General features: G+C 26.5%; 6 protein-coding genes across 6 annotated transcripts; 4 read left to right on the top strand and 2 right to left on the bottom strand.

The window, feature by feature from the left end:
- Positions 1–54: 54 nt before the first annotated feature.
- BN7_3591 (uncharacterized protein) lies at positions 55–336 on the top strand (the record flags this gene model as incomplete). Its single annotated transcript, XM_011275837.1, has 1 exon — positions 55–336. One exon carries the CDS (start codon positions 55–57, stop codon positions 334–336), a length of 282 nt encoding a protein of 93 aa, XP_011274139.1.
- Positions 337–991: 655 nt separating this feature from the next.
- Positions 992–2,149, top strand: ATG14 (Atg14p; the record flags this gene model as incomplete). The annotated part of the gene is made up of 1 exon (XM_011275836.1): positions 992–2,149. One exon carries the CDS (start codon positions 992–994, stop codon positions 2,147–2,149), a length of 1,158 nt encoding a protein of 385 aa, XP_011274138.1.
- Positions 2,150–3,843: 1,694 nt separating this feature from the next.
- On the top strand, positions 3,844–5,385 carry VMA2 (H(+)-transporting V1 sector ATPase subunit B; the record flags this gene model as incomplete). Its single annotated transcript, XM_011275835.1, has 1 exon — positions 3,844–5,385. One exon carries the CDS (start codon positions 3,844–3,846, stop codon positions 5,383–5,385), a length of 1,542 nt encoding a protein of 513 aa, XP_011274137.1.
- A 345-nt stretch (positions 5,386–5,730) lies between these two features.
- Positions 5,731–6,957, top strand: BN7_3588 (uncharacterized protein; the record flags this gene model as incomplete). Its single annotated transcript, XM_011275834.1, has 1 exon — positions 5,731–6,957. The coding sequence occupies one exon, from the start codon at positions 5,731–5,733 to the stop codon at positions 6,955–6,957; it is 1,227 nt and encodes a 408-aa protein (XP_011274136.1).
- An 88-nt stretch (positions 6,958–7,045) lies between these two features.
- On the bottom strand, positions 7,046–9,260 carry BN7_3587 (uncharacterized protein; the record flags this gene model as incomplete). Its single annotated transcript, XM_011275833.1, has 2 exons — positions 7,046–7,719; positions 8,063–9,260. The coding sequence occupies 2 exons, from the start codon at positions 9,258–9,260 to the stop codon at positions 7,046–7,048; spliced, it is 1,872 nt and encodes a 623-aa protein (XP_011274135.1).
- A 1,857-nt stretch (positions 9,261–11,117) lies between these two features.
- BN7_3586 (uncharacterized protein) lies at positions 11,118–12,263 on the bottom strand (the record flags this gene model as incomplete). The annotated part of the gene is made up of 1 exon (XM_011275832.1): positions 11,118–12,263. The coding sequence occupies one exon, from the start codon at positions 12,261–12,263 to the stop codon at positions 11,118–11,120; it is 1,146 nt and encodes a 381-aa protein (XP_011274134.1).
- Positions 12,264–12,298: the final 35 nt, after the last annotated feature.

Here is a 12,298-nt window from a genome sequence, read left to right as displayed (position 1 = left end):
ATTGAATATAAATTCTTTAATGGTGAAAAAATTGACTCAAGACATACTATTCAAATGATGATTTTATCAATAATGATGAAAGATCCAAATCCTTATAATTTAGGATATTGGATGGAATCTATGGTTAAATCTGAAGAACAAATCACTAAAGAAGAAAATGCCACATTAATACCCCCACTTCCATTTGATTTATTACCAGATACTCATAAAAGATTTCTTATTTGGAAAGAAAAGAAGGAAAAGAAGGAACAACTAAAGAAGTTGAAAGAAGCAAAAAAGAAGTTTAAAGAAGAAAGGAAAAAGTTGAAAGAAAATCAAACACAAGTTGGATCATAATAATTAAATAAACCTGTTATTTTTTATATCTTTTCCATTGTAGTTAACCATCTCATTAAGGAATAATACTTTCAATGTATTCAAATTATTCTTTTCTAAAATCATCTTGTTCGATATAAAAACCTTTTTAATCGAAAACGTAATTTTCATGTTATCAATTGTATCCTCCATCCTCCATAAGAATAGCATTTTTAGTGAGATCATAGTCAAAATCAGTTAGAGAAGATACCATCTTTGAATAGTTGAGTACATTACATTTGAGTTTCCAAGTATTTTTAACTAAAATTAATGTTGTTTACTGCCTTATAGCTTTTTGGCTTTTTTTGCTAACAATAATATAAGAGAATATTAGCTTTAAAGTGGAACAGATCTTGAAAAAGCTATCTATGAATGGATTTGGAAGTTTCTCTTTCAAATTGTCACATAAATCCTTGAGCCATTCCCTGCCATCACTGAACAAATCCTCATAATTCTCATCCATTTTTTTAGCAGCAGGTATAATTGTCGTTATATTGAGTGGTGAAGTTTGAAGTTCTTTAAATTGGTCGCGAATTTTATAACCTTATCAAAACATAACCACATAAACACATCAAACATCAACAATCCAACACAATCACAACATTAAACCCATTCAATTCAATTCAAATGTATCATAATGACTAGATGTGGAATCTGTCATATACATGGTGGTAATGATAATGGTTCAGATCATCAACTATTATGTTCAAGTTGTACAAATTTCCAATTATTAAAACCAAAATTAAATTATATTAATTTATTAATTGAATTAGATTTTAATAAGAAATCAGTTAATCAAATATTACAAAATTGTATCCAAGGTGAAAACATTACATTCTTGAAAGATTATATAAATGATAAACAAGATAAAGTGGTTAATGATTCAGTTTCAATCCATTCAATTGCTGCATTATCTTCACAATTATTAACTATAGATTCAAAATTAATTCAAAGGAAAAATAATAAAATTTTGAGAGAAATAAATATATTGAAAAGTAAATCAGATTCAAAGAAACTGAGGCTTGAATCATTAAATTTGGAAAAACATGAAAAATTACAAAAAATAGCATCTAAATCATTAAATTATAATAAAGATCAAATTACATCCAAGATTAATCAAATATTAGATGATTCCCTGAAATTTCAAAAACAAATAAATAATAATCAATCAATTTTATTTCAAGAATTAATAAATATTTATAATATCAAAAAAAGGAAAACATCAAATCAATTAATTTTTTTAATTTCTTTCAATCCAATTATATCAATTTATAATTTAACACAATACCCACTTGAGCTGATAAATTCTTCATTATTACAAATTACAAAATTTATTTATCAAATATCACAAATTTGGTTTATAAATTTACCCTATGATATTAAAATTATGACAAAAGAAGATCAATTTAACCCCAAGATTCAAAATTTTGAAATATTACCCAAATTAGCAGATTCAAATACATCATCAATTTTTGATATTTCTAAAAATGATTTAATTTGGTTTATAAATTCATTATCAAGATTAATTTTAAATATCATGGAAATATTAAAATTCTTCCAATTAGATGAAAAAATCCATAATTATAAAACATTATTTAAAATTGATGAATTAATTTATAAAATTGTTAATAATAATCATGAAATAACGTCTAATGATTCAAATGATTTTAAACCAGGTGAGATTGACTTATATGAATTAAATCAATTGATTTATAAATATTTGATTAATAAAATTAAAGAAAAAAATAATGAATGGCAAGTTATTAAAAATGATATTTTTGATGATGATGAGTGAATAATTGGAGTTTAATTGGCGTTAATATAATGTATGATTTTATGAGTTTGTTTATAATTTATGTAGACTACAATTTCAATTCTTTAATCTCAAAAAATATGATATTCATAAATAAACCAAAGTTCAATGATTGTTATTCACATTCATATGAAAAAAGACAATGGAATTTATGAATTATATTATATATTAATAGTTCTATCAACATATCTTAACTGATTTCAAATACAATTTGATTATCTAAAATTCAGTCAAACAATGAACATATCATAACAAAACTAGATGGGTATTTGCCATAAAAGACAACAGGTAAGCCAAAGGCCAGATTCGTAGTCCGAGGTTTTCAAGAAGAAGATAATTTTATTCAAACCACCAAATCATCAACTATTAAGAATGTAAATTAGTTTTTGAAGTTTTATTTTCCCTACGAGAATTGAATTGCTTTATTTGTAGACTTCCCAATTGGGTAATAATAATGTATAGTTAGTTGTATATGAATTTAAGTATAAAAATTGAATTGAAATAGATAAAATAAAAGATTAACTACATTTTTATATATGATTAGTGGTGTATTTTCATATTAATATAACTTTGAAATTGTAAATATTATAGAGGCTAATTATATTATATATAAATTTTTAACATATGTTTATCAAGACGTTGTTTAAATTAAGTTTATAATACAATTACCAATGGATGGAAATTTTGGCGTATATAATATATGATTTATGAGTTTACAATATATATAGAACTACAATCAATTATTAATTTCAAAAAATATGATATCCATAAGTTAACCAGAGTTCAATGATTGTTATTCACATTCATATGGGAAAACAGTGGGATTTATGGACTTATATATTGTTTTATTAACATATCTTGATTAATTTCAAAGCTATGAAAATAAAAAGAATTTGTTGTCAGCGTCAAGCCTGAGAAAAGAATACAATATGTATGATGCTGTTTCCTAGACTAGGATAATACTTCTTCAGTAGAAAAACAGAAGATTCTTATTTCACTATCAAATAAATCAGGTTAATTAAGAAACTAAAACTTAAAACACACACTTAAAACATCAAACATTTCAAATTTCAAATATTGAAAGTGTTTGTTGTTTCAAGCGAGTTTTGATGATACTCACAAGCAGTTAGTTGTTTTGCACATACAATAAATAACGTAGTAAAATCCTATATGAAATCTCTGAAGTTATCTTCATGAACAAATAATTACTATTCCACTTCAATTATTGTCAAGTAATTTTTCTATAAATTTGAATTTGAAGTATATGTAGACTTCCCAATTTGGTAATAATAATGGGTATTTTGTTGTATATTTATTGAGATATATAAAATTAAATTAAAATAGATAGGAATCAAGACCTTTGAGCGAGAAAATACTATTTTCATATTTTATTAATGCTTTTCTCTTATATTACCTTAGTAAATATATAAATACAAGTATAATAAATAACACATCCGGGTAATTGACCACCGATAATAATCACTTACATAATCAAAAATCAATATTCGCGAATTCAATTGCAGCGTGGCAGCCTTTTTTGATTTTCCAAATTTCTAAAATTGTTAAAGGGAAAATTGAAATTGATAAAGGAATTGTTGATACATAAATAAGTAAATACAACACAAGTTGGCTTGTTATTGATCAATTGAATATAATAATACATTCCTCAATTCACAATGTCTCTCTCTGATAAAGAATTGTTCGAATTGAACAAAAAAGCAGTTACTGAAGGTTTCAAAATTAAACCAAGATTAAATTATAATACTGTGGGAGGTGTTAATGGTCCTTTAGTTATTTTGGAAAATGTTAAATTCCCAAGATTTAATGAAATTGTTAATTTAACTTTACCAGATGGTACTGTAAGAGCTGGTCAAGTCTTGGAAGTTCGTGGTGATCGTGCTGTTGTTCAAGTTTTTGAAGGTACTTCAGGTATTGATGTTAAAAAAACAAGAGTGGAATTTACTGGTCAAAATTTAAAAATCCCAGTTTCTGAAGATGTCCTTGGTCGTATCTTTGATGGGTCCGGTCGTCCAATTGATAATGGTCCAAAAGTCTTTGCAGAAGATTATCTTGATATTAATGGGTCACCAATTAATCCTTATGCAAGAATTTATCCAGAAGAAATGATTTCTACAGGTATTAGTGCAATTGATACAATGAATTCAATTGCAAGAGGTCAAAAAATCCCAATTTTTTCAGCTTCAGGTTTACCTCATAATGAAATTGCTGCACAAATTTGTAGACAAGCAGGTTTAGTTCGTCCAACAAAAGATGTTCATGATGGTCATGAAGAAAATTTTTCAATTGTTTTTGCTGCAATGGGTGCAAATTTAGAAACTTCAAGATTTTTTAAACAAGATTTTGAAGAAAATGGGTCCTTAGAAAGAACTTCATTATTTTTAAATTTAGCAAATGATCCAACTATTGAAAGAATTATTACTCCAAGATTAGCTTTAACTACTGCAGAATATTTAGCTTATCAAACTGAACGTCATGTTTTAACAATTTTAACAGATATGTCTTCATATGCTGATGCTTTAAGAGAAGTTTCAGCTGCAAGAGAAGAAGTTCCAGGTAGAAGAGGTTATCCAGGTTATATGTATACAGATTTATCAACTATTTATGAAAGAGCTGGTAGAGTTGAAGGTAGAAATGGTTCAATTACTCAAATTCCAATTTTAAGTATGCCAAATGATGATATTACACATCCAATTCCTGATTTAACAGGTTATATTACCGAGGGGCAAATTTCTGTTGATAGACAATTATATAATAGAGGTATTTATCCTCCAATTAATGTTTTACCTTCTTTATCAAGATTAATGAAGAGTGCTATTGGTGAAGGTATGACAAGAAAAGATCATGGTGATGTTTCAAATCAATTATATGCTAAATATGCTATTGGTAGAGATGCTGCAGCAATGAAGGCAGTTGTTGGTGAAGAAGCTTTATCTACCGAGGATAAATTATCTTTAGAATTTTTAGAAAAATTTGAAAAAACATTTATTAATCAAGGTGCTTATGAAAATAGATCAATTTTTGAAAGTTTAGATCAAGCTTGGTCATTATTAAGAATTTATCCAAAAGAATTATTAAATAGAATTTCTCCAAAAATTTTAGATGAATTTTATGATCGTTCTCAAGATCAAGAAGATGGTAAAGATGATGAAGATGAAGATAAAAATGTTGATAAATCAAATGATCAAGATTTAATTTAATTTTAATCCTAATTTTCATTAATTTCCATCAATTTTGTCTCCTCCATTTTTTTAGTTTCCCTCCATACAATTTGATACAAAAAAAAAAGATTTAATTAATTCTTTCATAATTTATAAAATAAAATAAACACATCAGGATGTTCGAATAGATTTATTTAAAATTAAATTTGTAGTTTGTTAATTTATGTGTCAAATCGGATTTTCAATATTTTCTTATCTAGGAAAACACCGAAAATTTAAATTTTGTTTAAAAAAAAAAAATACGGTGAGAAAAATCAAAACAATACAAAAATTAATTTCAACAAAAAAGAACATCAACAAATTCAAAAACAATTAGGAATCAAAATGTCCTCTGAAGTAATCAATTCTGAACATCCTGTTAAACTAGTTCTTTTAGGTGGACCAGCCGTGGGGAAATCAACATTTGCTAATAATATACATTCAAAATTTTTCAGAGAAACTTATTATCCAACTCATAAATCAACAATATTATTATTTGAATATAAACCAAGAACAAAGAGAGCAAAGAGTATATTAGATGAATATGGTGGTCTTGAGGCTAAAAAATTAATCAATCAACAAAATGATTTACAATTATCTCCAACAATTTTCCAATCTTATAATAAAAATCATGTATCATTGAAAAAAAGAAGAAATAGTTCAAGTTCAAATGCAAATTCTCAAGGGAAGGCAAATAAATCATTAGTTAAAAATGATTATTATTCTTATGATTTCCCTAATAATGATAATTCAATTGAAGGTCAATACCAAGAGCCAAATTATTCACCAATATTAATTGAATTAATTGATACTCCACCTTTTAAACCTGATTTAGTTGTACCATTTCTTGAAGTTTCACTTTATAGAAATTTAGATAAAGAAGATTTACATAATTTAGCAAATGAACCAAGAAGACCAGTATCAACAAATCCATTACTTGTAGCAAGTGGTGCATCAGAAATGAATGGGAATGTTAATGGTTATATTTTTATGTATAGTGCAGTTCCAAGTTTTAATCCACCAAGTTATGATGATGTTTTATCACCTTCAACTTCAAGAAATTCAAGTATAACAACAGATTCAAATCAATTAAATACTGTAACATCACAAGAAGATCCTTTAAGTTTATTAGATATTATTAGAGGTGCAATAATTGATGCATGGAGAGAATATAGAAATTATCAAAAAAAATGGAAAAAAGGTTCAGAAGGTGATGTTTATTCATTAATTTATGGTATAAAACAATTATGGAAATTAAAATCTTATGAAGAAGAACAATTGAAACTTGCAGAATTAAGAAAAATTTCAAATAGATTAGATGAAATTGATATTGATCCATCATCACCAGATTCTCCACCACCAATTCTTATAGTATGTACACATTCAAAACATGAAGGAAAATCACCAAAATTAATTGAAGATGGTAAAAAATTAGCAAATAATTGGAAATCTTCATTTATATTGGTGGAAAATGAAATTAATGAAAATGTTGATGAAAGTATTTCTTTAATGATTAGAGAAATTGTGGAAAGACAAAAATTACAAAAAATAAAGAAAAAATTGGGAAAGTGAATAAACAATTAAACTCTATATATTCAAATATTTATAACGAATAATAATAATGATTAATATAATTTATGATAAAATCATGTATGTGTAATTATGGACCTGCATTCATACCTTTTTCAACTTCAGGAATTTTATCAATTTTTTCAATCCATGCTTTAACATTGGGGAATTCATCAATATTAATACCAATATTTCCATATCTTCTTAACCAAGGATACGCTGCAATATCTGTGATATTCAGGGAATTACCAACTAACCAACCATTATTTTCATTTAATCGATCTTCAAAAACTTTATATATCCGCTTAGTATCATTTATAAATCTATTTGTAGCAAATTCATCTTTATTTTTTAAAACATTTTTAAAAATTTCAGATTGTCCTTGATATGGACCATGACCTGCAACTTGGAAAATTAACCATTTTATTTGATCCCAATATAATTCATGTTTTAAATCATAATAATATTTCCTTTCCAAATCATAATGTTCACCTAAGTATAATAAAATTGCTGCACTTTCAAAAATTATAGTTTGTTTCCCCTGAGAATCAACATCACTAAAAGTTGGAAGTTTACCATTTGGATCCATTTTTAAATACCAATCTTGTTTTTGTTCTAAATTTTGAATATTTACATTACTAAAAATATAATCTTGTTTCAATAGTGATAAATAAATTGATATTTTTTGACCATTTGGAACTTTTGATGAGTAAAGTTTTAAATATGGTGGGGTTAAATTTGTTGGATGATTTGGATCATTTAAATCTAAATTTGTAGACATGTTGATAAGCAATACGTAGTGTTAAGAATTGATAAAGACATGAATTAATTGACTCGAATTTAGTGGAGATACTCATGGGTTTAAATAGTTTTCATTAAACTGTAATACAAGGTTTTAACGGCTGATTATCCTCAAGTAATTACAAATATGTGCAAATCAATTGTACTCATGCAATTAATTTATATAAACATCCGCTTATCTCCTCTCTGACTAAGCGATGGTTTATCCATAATATATATATACTCATATTTAGATTACTAATATAATATATTTCGGACATTTAGTTTATAATATATATATACCATTTAGTTTATAATATATATATACCTGGTTTATTCACAACAGCCATTGTTGTTTTAATATATTGAAGTCCCATAAGTGAAAGTGATGTATTGATTGAAGAGGTAAATCTATCAGAAGACATAATCATAATAATTTGAGAAATTAAATATTCAACTTGTGATTTGCTTTCACATTTTCTATTGGTTATTTTAATTTTACGGAATGATCTTGGAATAAATTGCAAGCATGCTATAAATCGTTGAGCTTCAGTATAATTTGTAAACATGTCAATCAATAGATTATTATTCATATAACTTAAATTTTTGGAACAATCAAGATTTTTTTGTAATATGAATTGTTCTTTATTAGAAGCAAATTTTTCCAAAATATTAGACAAAAAAACTATTTCTTTTGATTTTAAATCCCTCAAAAGTTTGGTAGGAATTACATCTGATATTTCCAATTTTGGTAGTCCAATATTATATACTTCAGTTCTATCACAATTGTTTTTCAAATAATTCAAAGTTTTACAAATCATCTTTGAATTAAGAATCCCATTATAATCAGAATCTAAGACTGAAACATCAAGTGAAATTTTTTTGATCGATTTTTTAAGAATTGATTCATATTCATTTGTTAAAATATATTTAAATAAAGTTATAATCTTCTTGTGGGATGTAATGACTTTAATTTTTGTATTCTTTAACTTTATATTATTCGGATTCTCCACCTCACTTGGTACCACATCAATATATTCATAATTTGACGTAATTGATGTATCATCAATACTCTTCATACATTTTGTATTTTTAATTACCAACAACAAGTCTAAGTTTTCAAATTTATTATTATAAATTTCAGGAGCTAAAGCACGATAAAAACTCATATTCAAAGTCATTAAAACCCCCATGTTTTGATTTAATTTTAAAATTTTAAACCAAATTTCTAAAGGGAAAACACCAAAAAGAGATGAATCTTCTTGAAAATCTATTTCACTATGATCTTTGTCTGTCTCATTATCATTTGTTTCTACTTCATTATTTTCTTCATCAGTAACAGCTGATTCATTAGAGTTTAACTTTTGATCAGAGGATAAAGAGGATTCAAAACTGGATGGGTACTGGAATTGAGTGGGAAATTTTTCCATTGGTGTTGAAATAATGGGACGACGTGAATTATAATCAATCAATGTTTTCTTAAATCGTTCTGATAAACCTGAAATATCCATATTTGTAGAGCTCATATTGATGTACTTTGTAATTAATACTTCGAGAATAAAGATTGAAAGAAAAAAGAAGTTTTGAAATTCAGAAGTGTTATGGATTATTTATATGATAAACTGGGTCTTTGATTAGATTGAATAATTCACTTTATTAAATGACTCGATTCTCATTATTGAACTCATTGAACTCATGATTGTACTCTTTATATTAAACTCATTATATTAACTCATTTTTAGACTGTTGAGCCATCAACACCTAGTATTAAGCCTACAAGCTACAGTACTATGTAGCAATCCTTTAAATGATTTATCTACTTTATCATAAGCAGACAGTCATAAATCAGACAACAGATATCTCTATATCTATATGGTTTTCCTTATACTGCTTACTAAGAATGCGCGGATTTAGTCGGATTTAATAAATTATATTTGGAATTATTAAAATCAAGCAAAACATCAATTTTTTTAAAGACAAAAGGGTGATGAAGTCAATTAATTATGTATATTGAAGCTACTATTGTGTATCTGTATGCCAATTTCTTTATATTTTTCAGTTTGAAAATTTAGAAATATTCTATGTTTATATTTTGAAGTGTAATTTAAAATTTATTAAGTATCATTTTATTTCAAAATTCAAAATTTCAGAATTTCAAACAGCATTCTTATGTGAATTAAAGGGCATAGATATAATATTTGATACCAGATTCCTATATATTATAATTTTTATTTAAAAGATAAAACACTCAATTTTGATATTTAAGCAAATTTACTTCTAAATATTAATTATTATGAATATTTATATTTGATCAACGATTACATAATCACTACTCTTTCTGTAATTCATCTACAACAAAGAAAAATTTAATGGATGCTGATTTTCAAGGTTTTTATAAAATTCTAGGTATTGATTGATTATCCATTAACTCATATAAACGAATTAATTTCCCATTAGATGTTCTATATAGTTACATTTGTAACAACAAGAATGGGGTTCCCAATCATGGAGTATAGTTTATTACTAACTTTGTAGTATATAGCGTGGCCCATACCGCTTTGCCTGTTCTCTTCACTAAAAATCCATTCTCTAGAAATTTCGCAATTCCCTGTTCCTGTACTAGGCTCAAACCACAGGGCATTCTGTTTTCATAAATGAATGGTAATAGGAATTCGTTAAATAATTTAAACTTTTTCAGGTTCATAGATCTAACTTTATTTGTTCAATATTTATTCTCTACAATGGAATAAGTGAATAAGTTAAAAATACAAATTTATAAACATAAAGTTTATATAATTGATGATCTTTGAAAGAAAAGATCTCTAATAATAGACGTTTGTTAATCTTCTTTTTCAATACGCCTTAGTAGCTATCTATACGTTGTAGCGTTGTAACCCACCAACTCGATGTCTATACCGCCAACTTGTACTTGTACGTGTCACACCGACCCCCTACCCCTTGCCACCAACCACCAACTATACTAGTACTACTATAAATACAAGCCCATTAGCATCAAATTACCTTGCCACTTATCTATAGAGAACAAGCCATAGATAAAAGTTACCTGTAGAGTTAAACAGAGGTATAAAAGTTATCACGTAGCTGCTTAACTGTTGTCGATTATATCAACTCTGATTAAGTATTATAACATAAATTCATAATAATTTAAAGGAGAATTTAAATAATGCCAAATATTCGTCAAGAACTTATATTTAAGTTATCTACATCTACCATTTATACATATTAACAATCCATTTCAATACTTAGATAAACTCATTTGTACTTTTGATCTATATAACTCATTGACACATATAAAGGTTTCATAACATAATAAATCCACCACCACCACCACCATTACCAATGAATATAGATTATTCAATCAATTAATCTATCATATAGCTACCAGCAGACAGCAGCATTAATCTCTGGTATTCATATCCCCCTAATATATCATGGTGAATAGCCATAGAATCCAATTCATCATCATTTTGACAAGTTCTACCAATATAATTAGGCTTTCCACATACTAATTCTTTTTGAAGCTCATTATCTTCTTTACTGATTGGTACGACTGTAACGTTCAAAGATTTACTCTTCATAAACAGCATTATGTTAACATCCAATATAGAGTGAACTATAAATTTCAAATTTTTTAAAAATTCACCAGTTTTATCATTCTTTTCTATATCTTCATAGTCATAGAAGAAAACTCCTTGAACTTTCAATGATTTTTTTATAGCAACGCTTATGATTCTTTCAGAAGATTTTACAACGAGTTCTTGTGCTTGAACAGTGTTGTTTAAAATGAAATGATTTAAAAAGTTGAAGTTTAAAACCTGTTGATTTTTCTTGATTTGATTTTTTAATAACCCCACCAACGCAATTGATTGTTCTAAACAACAGGGTGATTGATATGGAATGAAATTGTCTAAATTAAATAAGTCAAAAGCATCTAAATAGTCTACCATATGTTGTATGTCATCATCATTCAAAAAATACAATGAAGTATAAAATTTTCTCAATTGAACTTTTAATCTTATAAAATTATCAATGAAATCATTCAAATCATCTTTAAAATAAGTCCCTTCATTGAGGTATTCTAAATGACCATGATGTATTACCTTTGATTTGATATCACCAGCTAAAATGGATTTTAACAAGAAATTGAATATTTCTGAGCATTTTTGAGATGACAATGGTGTACATGTGTTGAATAATTGGTTTGAATCCAGAAGTCCCTCTAATTGCTTTAATAATGTAGCATTGAAATAATCCCATCTCTTTACCGATAACATCTTGTTTTCACAATATGGTATCCCAACCATTTCTATTCTTTTACCATTTTTATGGATTCTCATGAAGTTTTTGCAAATTTTTGACTTGTCAATAAGCAAACCTTTAATCAAAGCGGATTGTAGATTCAGTACAGGATTTTTATTTGTAGATAAGAACTTAATCAAACCATGATGTTGTATACCTATGTGGTTGCTTGTAGTTGTATGCGTGATAATTGGTGGAGCTGCAAGCATCTTTGCAAATAGTTAGCTTTTCCTTAGCAATTGAG

This window comes from Wickerhamomyces ciferrii, contig 00101 (genome assembly GCF_000313485.1).
Source record: "Wickerhamomyces ciferrii WGS project CAIF00000000 data, strain NRRL Y-1031 F-60-10, contig 00101, whole genome shotgun sequence".
NCBI classification, from domain to species: Eukaryota; Fungi; Ascomycota; class Saccharomycetes; order Phaffomycetales; family Wickerhamomycetaceae; genus Hansenula; species Hansenula ciferrii.
The sequence above is the reverse complement of the archived record's forward strand: the minus strand, read 5'-3'. Positions and strand labels throughout refer to the sequence as shown.